The sequence below is a fragment of the Antedon bifida genome, chromosome 11 (assembly GCF_963402885.1).
Source record: "Antedon bifida chromosome 11, ecAntBifi1.1, whole genome shotgun sequence".
NCBI classification, from domain to species: domain Eukaryota; kingdom Metazoa; phylum Echinodermata; class Crinoidea; order Comatulida; family Antedonidae; genus Antedon; species Antedon bifida.
Genome location: NC_136236.1, coordinates 19,258,766 through 19,276,551, shown reverse-complemented (window position 1 = coordinate 19,276,551; position 17,786 = coordinate 19,258,766). Strand labels below are relative to the sequence as shown.

At 35.2% G+C, this 17,786-nt stretch overlaps 1 protein-coding gene across 2 annotated transcripts in view; it reads right to left on the bottom strand.

Annotated features, from left to right (window-relative positions):
- Window positions 1-4,612, bottom strand: part of LOC144856510 (F-box and leucine-rich repeat protein 13-like) — a 55,633-nt gene extending 51,021 nt beyond the window's left edge. For both annotated transcript variants that reach the window (XM_078714517.1, XM_078714518.1), the window contains exons 1-2: window positions 4,476-4,612; window positions 1,196-1,317 (exon numbers count right to left, since the gene is read on the bottom strand). In XM_078714517.1, the coding sequence (XP_078570643.1) occupies window positions 1,196-1,317; window positions 4,476-4,550 (197 nt within the window). In that variant the 5' untranslated portion in view covers window positions 4,551-4,612. The remainder of the gene's footprint in view (window positions 1-1,195; window positions 1,318-4,475) is intronic.
- Window positions 4,613-17,786: the final 13,174 nt, after the last annotated feature.

Below are 17,786 nucleotides of genomic sequence, written 5' to 3'. Positions count from 1 at the left end.
ATTCAAATACCCTGGCAAGAATATAGGTAAGGGAAATAGGTCTAAGGTCAGAGACAGAACTAGCATTCACAGTTTTAGGAATGGGAACTGCAGTAGCCCTTTTCCAAAGGTCGGGGAAAACACCATCCTTCAATGCATGATTGAAGATATCCGCAACAGGTTCAGCAAGTTCAGGAGCAAAATCTCGATATAATTTAATAGGGGGTTCATCTGGATGGCCAGCTTTGTTAGGCTTAAGATTACAAAGGGCTTTTAGGACCTGACCAGCATATATTAAAGGTGGTGGCCCAGGGGCTAGGAGATAAGCAGGCAAATCGTTTAAATTAAGAGGAGGGATGGCATTACAAACACTAGAGAAATGGGCATTAATCTCAGAGGCAGTTTCAACTTTGGACAGCCCAGGCAAGGAGAAATTAGAATTTTTAGTCTTAAGATTACATAGTTGTTTAATACCTTTATGCCACATGGCAGGGTTGTTACGTTTAAGACTTAATAAGGAATTACAATAATATTTGTTTTTTGCCTTTCTAATACAATCTTGGACTAAGTTGCGAATTGAACGCCACTCATCCGTTCTACCAAACCTACGAAATCAAAGTTTACCTAGATTTTTTGGGTCACATGAAACACAATACCACCTTCCCACATCAGCATCTCTCATGTTTTTCTTTCTTTTCACTCACATTGGATAGTGTGTGTGGCCAGGTCAGTCTCAGCAGCAATGGATTCGGGCTGACAGAAGATCGAATTAGACCGAAGTACACACAATCAATTAATATTCTTTTCATTTTTATTAATTTTTCTGTAAAACTATGACTGAATCCAATCAGTGCTGATGTAATTTTTTTTTTTACTATTCCTACCGCTGTATTTATTAGTTTGCATAAGATATCATTTCTGCTGACTTTACGTGGAGGTGTTGTACGCCCTCCTTATAGAGATGTTTACCCAAACTCCTCCACTCATTGAACCAACATTCTGCTCTACTGGTTAACACATGCGCAATACTGTCTCTCGTACAATTCCTCCACAGGTATAAGTATTGTTTAATTTTCAATTGAATTATATGAAATCAGTAATTAAAAAAGTATACAACTTGCATTTACAGAGCACCCATTGTCCTAAGATTGAGAAAGTTCTCATTGAAAGTTTAGCAGTCAATATGCTCCATCCATTACGTCAAAGTATACTTTACCATTTTAATGCTTCTAGGCCATGTACTGTCTCCTTCTTCATCACTATCAGTTCTTTTAATTTGCATATTATAAATTCATATGGGTCATCTGGTGTTTGTACAGCTAGACTTGTAATCACAGACTGCACAAAAAAGAAATAAAATATACAAATGACACTATTAAATCTCCACTCAATGGTAAAATACATTCATAAAATTATCCGAGACAACAGGTTTTTCAAAGATAAAAAATTGAAGTGCAAAAAGTGCGCAGCAAAAAAGCATAACAGCAGTATTCTTCGAAAACAATAAATAATACTTCATTCAAAATCTACTGTTTACGTCAGAAATTCTTTACATTGATCCTGTTGTATGCTTAGGCCTAGCTAGGATCACGCCGGCGTCTGGCGACCTCACATCGTCGTTTACGTCGGCAATGCCGAATGCCGGCGTTAATTTTAAGGGCTGGGAATGTGTTGTTAATTTGAAGGTTATCTGTATTGTACCGGTACTTAATTACCTGACCTAACCGTATTCTTACATTCTTTTTTCATGTTAAAAAATACACTGGGAATTATGCACATCTTGAAGAATGAAAAAGAATTCATGTATAATGAAAAAGGTCTCCTTCGTATTAAGATAAATACGGTTTTTTACTCGGGGTACTAGCTCATCTTCTCCTCATCTTCTCTTCCATCTGGACACTATTGAGCCAACTTTCAAGTCCTACTAGTTCTTTACGCGTCGTCTGACGGCTCTGAAACATGGCATGCTATACTAGGGTAATAGGTGAACAAAGCTATAGAGAGAACATTTTCGTACTTCAACCGGATGCAGAATTATGACGTCTTAAAAAAAAAAAGTGCGATTTATAAAGTACCACTCCTCCCTTATTCGTTGTAGTATTGAGCTGGGATTTAACATGGGTATACTACAGGGACATGTCCTTTTTCACGCTGCTGCTCTAGCCCGATACGTCACAAGAGATGACTGATTTATTAGATGAAATCAAGCAGCAGTTATAGTACTAGACACTGACATTTTTGCGAAAAACGATTCTCGACTATAATTTATAGGTACCAGCTGCTGGACCCAAAAAACGTCTGGGAAAAGAGTCTAACGGTTGAACGACAAATCCCAAAGCATTTCTGGTATTTATGAGTCCCATGATATTACTGTAATTCGCTGTCAGATATTCATTGAATTATTATCAAAACAGTCCATGATTGAAGTATCTAGGTGTGATGAAGTGACCCCCAGACTTGACCTTAGCAATAAAATAAACTAATTGAGTCTGTGTTTCATCAAAGTTATTCACTTCTGTAACAAAATTCACATAAAAAGAGAAAAGAAACGTTTAATTATAACTCAAAAACCATTGTCTGACAGACAATTTAAGTATTTTTTGCTTTAAATTACATTTTTTCCAATAAAATGAAACATTAAAAAACAAATTTGAAATAAAAAATATTTTTCAGAGGGACAATATATCTTTAAGTTTAAAACTGTTACGTCAATACCGTAAGCGTTTTTTGTAAGAAATACTTCTTGTTTAATTTCAAACCGGATGCAGCCATATGACGTCTCGATTTTCATCGTAATATAGCCGTGTTTGGTGTCATTTCAAAGTTCTTGATTTGGAGAATAAGAATATATACAGTAAAACCTATTTACTGTATGATATTGTGACGTCTCTTCTGCTCCCGGAAATAGCAAATAGCACTTTGAGATTTCATAATTTACCGTAATTATGTCATTTCCGGTTATGTGATGTAACTTTTCGGAATATAGCCGTATTTGGTAGCAAGGTTATTGATGTGTATGTGATGTTACATCCCATCTTTAAGTAAAAAATAAGATCAAACAACCATTGCTTTGCAGGTAATTTAGGTGCGACGCAAAATTGTTGATTGTCATTGATTTTTTAGCAAGTTCATACAATAACGTAACTTTCTAAATCTACTGTTATGATAATTAGTCGAATATTCTTCCACGGTTTCAGATGATAACATAATTTATTGAATATGTTTAAATCGGTGGCATTCACTCATACTCATAAGAATTCAAATACGAACAACAAACGGATACAATGGGATCATATCCGGGAACAATAAAATAATAATATTTAAAAACGCTCCAATGACTGAAAAGCCGATTCGTTCCCCTAAAAAACCCCACTGCATTTTGGATAAATATAACTGAGAAATGCAGTAAATGTAACAAAATTATTAAATAAAGTAAGTTTTTGCATGATCCTGTAAACATAAAATTTCCAAAAAACATTTAGCTACTGTATCTCATTGGGTTTGATAGAAACAGAAAAAAATTAAATTATTTTTGTAGGCCCTCTTGTTATTTTTTTTAATTAAATTAAATCGTGCGTCCGTCCCTAAACATTTTTGTTACGGACTCGAGCTTTTCCGCTACTCCCCTGTTATACTTATATTATGTTTGTTTTTTGCTATGTAGAAAGATTGAAAATAAATAAATAAATAACACGAGCGATGTATAAACTCAACTCGAGCGACGTCAACATAACACGAGCGATGTATAAACTCAACTCGAGCGACGTCAACATAACACGAGCGATGTATAAACTCAACTAGAGCGATGTCAATATAAAACGACTGATGTCTAAACTCAACACGAGAGATGTCACCATAACACGAGCGATGTCTACATATACTTGGTTAGACAACTTTGTTCTTTGACCAAAACATCATACACGATATTGCCTTGACAATGACTTATTCCGGTTCAAATTTGTCCGCCGGAATAAGGTTTATCGCAAATACCTTGATTTCGCGAGAAACGTCATTGCACAATGCATGATGGGAAGGGTTTGAGAGCAATAGTGCCACTATAAAATACAAACTTTACTTTACTTCTGGTGGGGACACTAGGCCCTATTCTATTGCTCCCAAACCTTTCCCATTGTTGGCATTATGCATCGCTCACGCAATTTGCAATAAACCGTATAGTATGGCGTCCATGGATTACAAACGCCTCACGCAGTCATCTATCTTGTGCCGCATAGCGCGCTCTAAAATCTTTGCTACTACCTAGCCTGGGCCGGCCCTAGCCTAGAAATCGTATAGTATGGCGTCCATGGATTACAAACGCCTCACGCAGTCATCTATCTTGTGCCGCGTAGAGCGGCGCTCTAAAATCTTTGCTACTACCTAGGCCTAGCCTGGGCCGGCCCTAGGCTAGAAACTTGTTGGGCCCGATCGTCCGTGGTCCCGATCGCTGTTCCCATTATAAGAAAGAGGTTGATATTTAGTTTTAGTGAATTAATTACCTCAAATATATCTGGAATCTTGTGTATTTTAAGATATCTACGAAGTTCGGGATCAACAACCTTCAAGGAAGCCATGTTTTTGCCTACTTAAACTTAACCAGGGAGAACTCCCTGCTTTAACTTTTTTATTGGTCCGCCGCCGTCCGGCCGTTGATTGCCGGCCCGATTGTTGTTGTTTTGGAGTCAAGTTGGTATTGGCAGCAACGTTCAACGACTGAGGGCGTATTTCTTGCACACTAAAATTCATTAAAAATGTAGAATATCAAAGGCCTTAATTTATTGTTAGCCTAGGTGGTGTGGTATTTAGAATTACACAATTTATTATTAATTGTTATTTTTATAAACATTATCATTAATATTATCATTACTATTATCATTAATTTTATAGTAGTCTACTAAACAAGGTTAAATGAGGCTTGGGTAAACCATCCATTAAAGTTCACACCGTTTGTACAAGGGGCCGGCTTATAACCAATTTTGCTTCGCCTCAATTTCACTCTATTCATACGACTATGAGGGATTACAAGTAAACAAGTAAACTGACTGACTACTAAAATCAACATAATTTTTTGTGGTGATTTTCATTACTTATATATGGACTGGGGTTACCTGGAAATTTAGTATTGACAATTTCGTATGTGTGGCTGTTTGAGGTAAATATAGTGGCACATACTTTCTTGATGAGTCTCCCAACAGTAATTTGTGGTAGTTTGCGAACTTTCTTAACAAGAAGAGCTTTTTCCAGGCTTTGTTGCAAAATCTAGCAATGCAATCAGCGCTTGGAAAGAATTGTCGATCCTCGAAGGATTAGAAACCATCAAAACGTAAAAATCAAGAAAATATTAAAAATAATCAACGTTTAGTTAAATATTATTTTTACGACATATGTTTCCGCAAATCTAAAATCAACTAAAATCATTGAACAAATATTACAACATTTTTTGGCGAAATATGTCTTTAATTAGGCTACACTTGATAAAAAAAAGAAGAAAGGGTTTTTGGAAATATAATAATTCACTTTTCTCCATGACAAAGATACACACATAAATAAAAATTATAGAGAATATGATTAGCCTAAAAATGGACAACTTGTATTTATTTGGTAACTAATATTCATATAAAAATGTTGACCTTATGTCAACTGATGAAAGTGACCTTACGTCAACTGATGTATCCGCTCTTTTACATTGCGTATGATTGAAAAAAAAATGTATTAAAAGACCAAATTGTGGTTCAATAAATTTGTTATAATACAATACATAATAGGCTACATTTTTGTAATTGGTCAATTTTGAACTTTCACCCCTTATATCTAGAAAACGCTTCCTATCCTGAACGATTACCTTCCATATTCGTAATCTACGGAAAATTCTGGTCTAGAAAAGTTGGATGGCAATTTGTCCCCTTTCGGGTGGTGATACCCCCACCCCCCTACCCCCTACCCCCTCCTGCCACCGGACTTATTTGTTCATGTTAGAGTTGGGTTCACTCCTAGCTGATCTAAAAATATAAAAAAATATTGCACTTAGGGCCTATACTTTGAAACGAAATATATAAATCTCCATGGTGAGTGTTGCCAAATTGCGAGCCAGTCAGGAATACAATGCCTGTACAGTAATTCTTGCGAAACATGAGGGTAAAATTATAAAATACAAACAGCGCGAACCACACAAAAGCAAAATTACTAATTTTAATATTTGTACAATTCATAAAACAATTACAATAACCACCTACGGTAATTATGGTAATGTTAACATTTCAACTACTGTATACAGATGCGACTTCAAAGTTTTAGGTGGGTTTTTCCCTATTTAAAAAACTCGGCTTCATATGCCAAAGTCCACCATTGAAGTTTGTCTAGACATCGGCATCATCTTTACAATGTTCTACATTTGTTCCTAATTTGCTGACATGTATTTGTGTTCTTAAAATTGAGGACGCTAAGCATAATATTTACGAGATTTACAGAAAAAAACACTGACTGAACCAAAATTTAAGTGACCCAGTGCTATTGTCATAGTGTCCTCTCCCTACATCTGGTAATGTCGTGGAAACGACCACAATGCTGTGGCAGAGACATAGTGTCGTTCCCACGGCATCATCAGATGCATTGACTTGCTTGTGTGGTGGAAAGGGGGACGTATAATTCTGTGAAACCCAAACACAGTCGCCCACAAAGCTTTAACTCTATTCCACCACGACCAGCATGGGGTTCGAACCCATGACATCCGTGTTGTTAACACGACGCTGCTCAGTCGACTGAGCTAACCGGTCATCTTGTATATAAACAGGTTAATACCAGCTTTGGAGATCATGAATATATTTATGACGTAACGATAAATTACGTAATATGAAGTACGTATAAATAGACTATTGTCAGCTGCTCAGTCATGTACTTTGTGGCGTAACGGGTAATGCTCTGTTGGAATACTCTAAGCGCTAGCTTGGGTTCGAAACTCTGCGGATTTTTTAAATATTTTTTTTAATGAAATATATTGTTTTTATTTTATTTTGATATTGAGACAGTTAAGTTAATTTAGGAAATAGGTAAGTTATCTTTGCGATTTCATGATGCATACATAATCACCATCGTTATAGTAATCTCTATTATTAATGAGGCCATAGGCATTTTACCACCCGCAGCCTGTTGCCAGCACATCAAAAAATGCACAAATTACCCATGGTGGGGCCTGTGGCAAAGCGAAATTTGTTAAATGACACCCCTGGCTGGAAATGGTCCTCTCGCACGTAAAAATTATGATAAATGGCACCTCTAGTTGGCCGGAAATGCAACTCTAATAAATTGCGCGCTCGCAATTGGCAAAACGATCGTAGCCAGCTACTTTTTCCGCCGGTAAACACATTTGCGTTCAATGCTAACGTCAAGGGGTTCTCCCGAACCATAAAGATTTCCCCCCTGGGCTAGGGCCTGAACAACATCGCTATGAGTGTAATTTGGAATGTTCGTTGTACCGCCGGTACATCAAAGTTCGCAGTTTTTCAGTCAAGTTACACACTCCTTTCTTTGCAAACTACAGAAAAATAGCGTCGTAGAACCAGTTGGTAGGTTATTAAATCCACGTCCTAAAAGGGATTCCTAATCGTTTCTATATTAACAACGAACTATGCGTCAAAAAGCGTCCACTGCCCCCGTCGTCGATTCCCAATTGTGTGTACGCTACGGACTCGCCGCACGTCAACATAGGGGGGGGGGGGGAAACTGTAGATGTAAAATGTAATCATTGTTGTAGATTCTACAAAACTGAGAACTTTTCACATATAGATCAGTGTATAATTGATAAAAAGTTTCAGTATCGGAAACAATTTCGCGACTCATCAATTTTTTTTCGGGGATGTCAAATTTTATATTTCACCTGCAGTTAGTTACAGCTATTTGCTATTTAGTTATAGCTAAATGCTGTTGAATTATTTGCTATGTAGTTATAAATTATGCTATTGAGTTAGTTATAGATGCTATTGAGTCAATGCTAAATGCTATTTAGTGACGTATTTGCTATGTAGTTAGAACTATTATATGCTATTGAGTTACTGCTATATACTTGAGTTACTGCTATTTATTAGTTACTGCTAGTTAATTATACTTCCATGTTCAATTTTCATGCTATAGCCAATCCTGCCTTACTGTTCAAACCTTGACTTGTGTGATAATGGCCGTTTTATTTTTTTGGTGTTACATTCGATTTGGAAATAAGCAAAATTACTAAATAAATGGTGAAGAGAGTACGGGTAAAATTAAGTCTACACTCAATATACGGCCGCAAGTAATATGACTGTGTTTTGTGGTACCCAGATATATCATTTGTGAACATTTTTAATGCAAACAATATTTGTCCATACGAATGTCCATTAAGGTATTTTAATTAATGTTTTTTTTTTAAAGTAATTTATCCGAAAATTATGCTCGCCGAGCAATACTATTTCTGTTAGTTACGTTTAGCTGCCCAATATTGTCATCGATCGAAGAGGTATACCGTACCGTATCGCAAAAGGCGTATTTATGTATTTTAAAAACAGGAATGTTGATTTATAAATCATGATAACCAATCAAAACAAAAACAAAGCTTAAACACTTCTTTAACACTACCGTAGTGGCAAGGAATAATTACTTATTAATTTCATACATTGAAAGTGTCTTAATAATACCTTAATTAAGATAGCCTTTACTTTAATTACTTCTGGTCTTATCAATAATATTGGGACACAATGAATGAATAATTAACAATAACTAGAAAATCAGCTATGATTGTTCTCATATCCTTGGATGATGTAACGTGATGATGTAAGATATAGGTTTCAGCATTTTTAATTTTCGTGGTTTATAGATTACACATCATAATATCACTGTTTTAAAATGATTTAAAATGATGCATCCCGATAATATAAGGCTTTCAATTGGATATTTGAGTCTTCTTGTTTGTCATATGTGGTCACGTAGTAGTAATGCTTTAGCTGTAGTTTTTTAGTCAACTTTGACATTTGAGAATGTTAATTAAAATAACTGAACAAAAACACTGTTCGTTTTGCAAATGCCATCTTTTCGTATCTATCCATTTATCCAGGGATCAGTCGCTGGTCCGTCGATCTTCACAGCCTATTCTAAGCCTGTTGCTGACATTATCAGGCGTTTCGATGTCAGCTACAATCCTAAAGTACCGGGCGACGGAAATGCGGCGAAATCTCGTCTTTCTAATTGCATTGCTGCGGTGAAAACGCGGATGCTGCTGATGCTGAATTCTTTTTGATCTCATCATAGAGACAAATAAATTCCATTCAATGTTTTAATCTGACGATTGGTGAATCTATAATTGCACCTTCGTTATCAGTTAGGAACCTTGGAATGATGTTTGATCCCTGTCTTAAGATGGATCTACAAGTTTCATCTTTATGTCGTACTGTTAATTATCACCTCCGAAATATTTCTCGAATTAGACGCTATTTAGATCAAAATACTTGTGCACGCGCGGTGCGATCTTTGATTATTTCTAGGCTGGATTATTGCAATTCCTTGCTTGGTGGCATTTCGCGTGGTAATGCGCAGCGCCTTCCGATATTACAAAATCGCGCTGCGCGGATGATTTTCCGCCTTGGAGACGTTCTAGAACTTCCAATTCATTGGCCCGATTCACCAGAGAATTGATTTTAAGATCGCACTGCATGTGTACAACAGTGTTGCCCCGAAATATAAGCAAGATATCAGTAATTTGCATGAGCCTCGTCGTTCTGGCCTTAGATCATTCATGGACAATTTACGCCTTTTCTGTCCCTGCCACAAAAATGTTTTTTGGCGACAATGCGTTCTCTGTCCATGGTCCGAAACTTTGGAACAGCATCCCTCTTATCTAGATATCCGACATGCTTCTTGTTCTCGTATTTTAAAGAAACAATTAAAACGTATCTGTTAACTAATTAGCATTTTTATTTATTTTTTGTATATGGCTTCTGATAATTTTCTTTGTAGGCGCCTTATAAATAATGAATAATAATAATAATAATCTATCCGAGGAGTGAATAGGGGCCGGCCCATTCCCCCTTGTTAAACCCAGAAATGTGAAAACGCCCACAAATGTGAAAACACATCATCCACAATTGTGAAAACAACCACACATGTGAAACGCATCACCCAAAAATGTGAAATCAACCTCAAAATGTGAAAACATATCACCCACAAATGGAATAAAGAGCGCCCACAAATTAATGTGAAAACGATCATTGTCCACAAATGTGATAACGCCCACAAATGTATATAAAAAAGAACTCTTCGCCCAAGAATGTTTAAAAAAAAATCAAGTCAAATTTAATGCTATTTTCGGGGTTATTGAGTTGCTTCAACACTTGTGTGTTCACGATACGCGTGCAGTTATGATCGTCGTTAACGCGTTGGATTACTGATGTTTGCTATTTGCATTATATAATATGTATAGTTTTGTTCAATTGCTACTTATAGTGCGTGTGTAACTCGTAGTCAATTGTTATTTGCTGCGCGCGCGAACGATACTACAAGGTCAATATTCTCTATTGTATGCTCTTGTAGTGTGTGGCTTACTATTATGTACATAATTCCAACGCGCGTGCACAATACTACAAAACCATATAACAGTTGCATGCTACTTGAAACTATGCGTGCCCACACAGTAGGCCATTGAGTTAACTGCACACTACGTGAGTAGTAATGGTATTAAATGACCATGACCTTGCAGTGTCACGCGACACTGAACATCGACTTGGGAATACGTACATGATAGTATTAGCCACCAACAGTTAACTACACACTACAAGTAGCAATGGTTATGACTCAGACCTTGAAGTATTGTGCACGCGCACAACAAACACTGAGCATCGACTTGGAACTACAGTATACATAATAGTAAGTCAACAAATTAATAACCACGCACTACAAGTAGCATGCATTGGTAAAGGACCTTGACCTTGTAGAATCGTGCACGCACGCAACAAACACTGAACATCGACTTCAAACTATTTGTTCATAATAGTAAGTCAACCACACACTAAAATAGCAATGATATGTGACCTAGACCTTACAGAAACGTGCACGCGCGTAGCTATAATTAAGCTTAAAATAGTAATCCAACGCGTATCGTGCACCCACCAGTATTGAAACAACTCAATATGTATATAAATACATTCCTATTATAAGTCTAAAAGGGCCAACCTGGGAAAAAATTTGAAGTGTTTCTCAACTAATTTGTGTATATAGGGTTTATATATCCACCAAAAAAAGTTCCAGCTCATCTGGCCTGGAGAAAGCCGCCATATAATACAGATTTTTGCTCATATATCAGCTTCTACATCATGTAAGGACGTGATTTTAGTGGCAGTATTTTCAAAATTCACTCAATGGCCGCCACCATAAAAATACAGATTTTTGCTAATTTCTTAGCTCTTATACATAATGAACTGAGTGATGTTTTGATGGTTACAGAATAATATTTCAACATTCTAAAATACAGAGTCGGAAAGATCAGATAATAATCAGTATGTACTATAGGTGATACTATCAATCATAAGTTAATCACAAGATCTGGTTCCAAATCTTAAAGAGAAGCATGGTCAACTTGCAGTTTAGAGTACAACCAACTTATGGATAAAACAACAGATCTTATGTCAATGAAAAAAAATGGTATACACAGAGGGGGATCAAGACTGGTCACCCTAACTGGTCTGCATGTATGGATGCACAAATGTATATCTAGCTGTTCATCTGCCAATCATAATAACCTTTGATCAACCAATGTGAGTTAAAGAATTGCAGCTCTAACTACCTGCTGCAGATGTTAGAGCTGCATTTGTTGTCAGACTTTGTTAGGCACGATTGCACAATCGGGAGCTTCACCGTCAGACATCATCTACAGTATGCTTTCATATTTGCAGAAGCTGGTCATGGCCAATATTCCAGAAGTGGAAAGCTATATCTACACTGGAAATGCTTGAGCGTCCCATTAGCCTTTTAAAAATAGACTATAACATTCTAACCAAATGCTTAGAAGCGAAACTAAAAAAAGTGATTCCATTATTAGTTAATAATGATCAAAACGGTTTTGTTAAAGGAAGAAATATACACTACAATATAAGGCTAATTGAAGATATCTTGCGTTATACCCAAGCAAAAAACTTGCCGGGAATATTGCTATGCGTTGATTTTAAAAAAGGCATTTGACTCGACTAATAGGCGATATTTAATAGAGGTTCTCAAAAGACTACACTTTGGTAAATCCTTCATTTGGTGGTGCACTACAATATTAAGCAACTGTAACAATTGCATTATCCACCCCCTATTCTGTGGCCACACTCAGTGTGGAAGACTGTCGACAGTCTACCAGAGACCTACATTATCAATAACGGAAATTTCTGAGAATTATGTTTATAGAAAGAATTAACAATTAAAACTAAAGAAAATTCTTGTGAAAAGAACTATTTGGAAATCCATAATCGCCAACGTTCTTGTAGGACATGGCACAGAAGAAGACAATATCTAATCAGAATGAAAAGCCATAAAACAACTTTTTATGAAAGTTGTAGTTCAAAATGTCAAAATTGTAGTCCCAATTGTAGTATGTTTTTTCCAGGCAATGATTTTTCGCATGATCTACTGCCATTTTAAAAAGTGTATCACATAATTTAATCTATAATTATTGTATATTTGAATCTGACCCTCATGTTTATAACTTAAAATGCTGTAATGTAAAGGTGTTGCCTATTAGATTTTGTGACCAGTTGAATTTCAAAATGTCTCTTTCATCGTAGTTCATCACACTATAACAAAAAAAGAGCTTCTGCTAGATAACGATTTTCTTCCACAATTTTAATATTTTGTTGCTCAGATAATTAAATTCCTTCCGTTGCATGTTTCATATTTATTTTGATGACGTCATCATGTTAATCACATTGGAATATAAAACAGACACAATTCAGCACTGAACATCTATAATCATATGTTTTCATTAATGTTGCAGTATAGAGGATCGTACTAACTGACAGTTTTTTAAAGCATGCCTCTCGATGAGTTTTTATTTTTCTCTGTTTTAGACAACTGGTACGTCACATAATGATGTTCAAATAGAAAGTGTGTTCTTAGGCCTAGTGAGATGAATAAGAATATTTCAGAGATTTCGATTGAAAATGAACAGGAATAATAAGAGATTTCGTTTGCTGCCAGGTTCGTTATACATTTTGCACAAATGAAAACATTCTTGAGCTCTGATTGGTTGAACATGTTTCGCATCGCAAAACGTCGATGGAAATGCACATCGTGCGAATCAATAAATTCGGCAAATTGAAAACAGGTTAAATTCAAATTTAGTAATGAAAATAATAGAGTATTATTTCTTGTTCATAGAATTTATAGGCATAAAAACGGTATACAAATAACAGTAACAAATGAGTGGGTAAGAGCAGATAAATAGTGCTACATTAAAAGAGAGAGTACGTAAGTTTGTACGTAAATGACTACCGAATTGCACTCGGAATGATTATGAAGTTTCAACGTTATACGCCATCTTGAATTCAAGTTAGCGGCCAAAATGGGACCAAAATTCCCCACTTTTCCCCACTTTGATGGTGATGGGGAGGACACGTAAAACTTCATTTAATAAAAATATATTTTACTACATCTTAATAATAATGATTGTGAGGTTCGGGAATGAAAAAGATAGTACAGTAATATAGTACAATCAGGTTCACTCTTCTCTGGTACAATGCAGAATACACACATAAATGGATGTATAGTGCAGAGGTACATTATACAGCATTTATAATTATTAGAAAGATAAAGTTAATAGATATACTGTATTCTTCTTTATATTTCAGTGTCTAATTTGTTTTAATTTTAAAAGCAAGCAATTTTAAATAGAAAAGTCATCGCAAATAATATTAGTTCACTGTAAAAAAAACAAAGGGTATATTGAAATAATAGACGTTTATTATTTTATTAATGAACATTATTATGTCAGTTATTTTCCGTCATGTTTGGTATAGGACGTAATACTGCATTTCATAATAGTATGTTAATGTTATTTTCGACCGAAGAACAGTAAAAACAGTCATGTTTTTAGCTAAAATACATTTATTTACAGTATTTACAAGACAAGATAACTTGCTTATATATATCATGGGATATTTTTCTAGCCAAAATATCAGCGTCCCATACCCGTTTATATGAGTGTGGCAAGCTGTAATGTGACTGAACACCTACGTCATGTTTTTAGCTAAAATACATTTATTTATAGTATTTACAAGACACTTACATATATCATGGGATATTTTTCTATAGCCATAAACAACTTAAAATATATCGTAGACTTAGTTTAATTAATTTAATTTGAAAAAACCCGGACCGATTTTGGCAGTGGCTGTGACTGGTCCTGCCGATTTTGGGCCCGGACCATATTTGTTGTGACATAATCGTCTCGTCACACCTGGGCCTAATCATCCCGCGCGCATTCAGCTATTGCTTATGGCAGTTTAGGATAGTAATTAATAAAAAACATAACCTAGCATAGTGTTATCACTGCGTTTGGTGTTTATAAAAATGGTGTTCAATCGTATGTTTGGCAGGAGCGGCGTTTATTAGGTAGAAACATGAGCAAGTATACAGTATAGGGTTTATATATCCACCAAAAAAAGTTCCAGCTCATCTGGCCTGGAGAAAGCCGCCATATAATACAGATTTTTGCTCATATATCAGCTTCTACATCATGTAAGGACGTGATTTTAGTGGCAGTATTTTCAAAATTCACTCAATGGCCGCCACCATAAAAATACAGATTTTTGCTAATTTCTTAGCTCTTATACATAATGAACTGAGTGATGTTTTGATGGTTACAGAATAATATTTCAACATTCTAAAATACAGAGTCGGAAAGATCAGATAATAATCAGTATGTACTATAGGTGATACTATCAATCATAAGTTAATCACAAGATCTGGTTCCAAATCTTAAAGAGAAGCATGGTCAACTTGCAGTTTAGAGTACAACCAACTTATGGATAAAACAACAGATCTTATGTCAATGAAAAAAAATGGTATACACAGAGGGGGATCAAGACTGGTCACCCTAACTGGTCTGCATGTATGGATGCACAAATGTATATCTAGCTGTTCATCTGCCAATCATAATAACCTTTGATCAACCAATGTGAGTTAAAGAATTGCAGCTCTAACTACCTGCTGCAGATGTTAGAGCTGCATTTGTTGTCAGACTTTGTTAGGCACGATTGCACAATCGGGAGCTTCACCGTCAGACATCATCTACAGTATGCTTTCATATTTGCAGAAGCTGGTCATGGCCAATATTCCAGAAGTGGAAAGCTATATCTACACTGGAAATGCTTGAGCGTCCCATTAGCCTTTTAAAAATAGACTATAACATTCTAACCAAATGCTTAGAAGCGAAACTAAAAAAAGTGATTCCATTATTAGTTAATAATGATCAAAACGGTTTTGTTAAAGGAAGAAATATACACTACAATATAAGGCTAATTGAAGATATCTTGCGTTATACCCAAGCAAAAAACTTGCCGGGAATATTGCTATGCGTTGATTTTAAAAAAGGCATTTGACTCGACTAATAGGCGATATTTAATAGAGGTTCTCAAAAGACTACACTTTGGTAAATCCTTCATTTGGTGGTGCACTACAATATTAAGCAACTGTAACAATTGCATTATCCACCCCCTATTCTGTGGCCACACTCAGTGTGGAAGACTGTCGACAGTCTACCAGAGACCTACATTATCAATAACGGAAATTTCTGAGAATTATGTTTATAGAAAGAATTAACAATTAAAACTAAAGAAAATTCTTGTGAAAAGAACTATTTGGAAATCCATAATCGCCAACGTTCTTGTAGGACATGGCACAGAAGAAGACAATATCTAATCAGAATGAAAAGCCATAAAACAACTTTTTATGAAAGTTGTAGTTCAAAATGTCAAAATTGTAGTCCCAATTGTAGTATGTTTTTTCCAGGCAATGATTTTTCGCATGATCTACTGCCATTTTAAAAAGTGTATCACATAATTTAATCTATAATTATTGTATATTTGAATCTGACCCTCATGTTTATAACTTAAAATGCTGTAATGTAAAGGTGTTGCCTATTAGATTTTGTGACCAGTTGAATTTCAAAATGTCTCTTTCATCGTAGTTCATCACACTATAACAAAAAAAGAGCTTCTGCTAGATAACGATTTTCTTCCACAATTTTAATATTTTGTTGCTCAGATAATTAAATTCCTTCCGTTGCATGTTTCATATTTATTTTGATGACGTCATCATGTTAATCACATTGGAATATAAAACAGACACAATTCAGCACTGAACATCTATAATCATATGTTTTCATTAATGTTGCAGTATAGAGGATCGTACTAACTGACAGTTTTTTAAAGCATGCCTCTCGATGAGTTTTTATTTTTCTCTGTTTTAGACAACTGGTACGTCACATAATGATGTTCAAATAGAAAGTGTGTTCTTAGGCCTAGTGAGATGAATAAGAATATTTCAGAGATTTCGATTGAAAATGAACAGGAATAATAAGAGATTTCGTTTGCTGCCAGGTTCGTTATACATTTTGCACGAATGAAAACATTCTTGAGCTCTGATTGGTTGAACATGTTTCGCATCGCAAAACGTCGATGGAAATGCACATCGTGCGAATCAATAAATTCGGCAAATTGAAAACAGGTTAAATTCAAATTTAGTAATGAAAATAATAGAGTATTATTTCTTGTTCATAGAATTTATAGGCATAAAAACGGTATACAAATAACAGTAACAAATGAGTGGGTAAGAGCAGATAAATAGTGCTACATTAAAAGAGAGAGTACGTAAGTTTGTACGTAAATGACTACCGAATTGCACTCGGAATGATTATGAAGTTTCAACGTTATACGCCATCTTGAATTCAAGTTAGCGGCCAAAATGGGACCAAAATTCCCCACTTTTCCCCACTTTGATGGTGATGGGGAGGACACGTAAAACTTCATTTAATAAAAATATATTTTACTACATCTTAATAATAATGATTGTGAGGTTCTGGAATGAAAAAGATAGTACAGTAATATAGTACAATCAGGTTCACTCTTCTCTGGTACAATGCAGAATACACACATAAATGGATGTATAGTGCAGAGGTACATTATACAGCATTTATAATTATTAGAAAGATAAAGTTAATAGATATACTGTATTCTTCTTTATATTTCAGTGTCTAATTTGTTTTAATTTTAAAAGCAAGCAATTTTAAATAGAAAAGTCATCGCAAATAATATTAGTTCACTGTAAAAAAAACAAAGGGTATATTGAAATAATAGACGTTTATTATTTTATTAATGAACATTATTATGTCAGTTATTTTCCGTCATGTTTGGTATAGGACGTAATACTGCATTTCATAATAGTATGTTAATGTTATTTTCGACCGAAGAACAGTAAAAACAGTCATGTTTTTAGCTAAAATACATTTATTTACAGTATTTACAAGACAAGATAACTTGCTTATATATATCATGGGATATTTTTCTAGCCAAAATATCAGCGTCCCATACCCGTTTATATGAGTGTGGCAAGCTGTAATGTGACTGAACACCTACGTCATGTTTTTAGCTAAAATACATTTATTTATAGTATTTACAAGACACTTACATATATCATGGGATATTTTTCTATAGCCATAAACAACTTAAAATATATCGTAGACTTAGTTTAATTAATTTAATTTGAAAAAACCCGGACCGATTTTGGCAGTGGCTGTGACTGGTCCTGCCGATTTT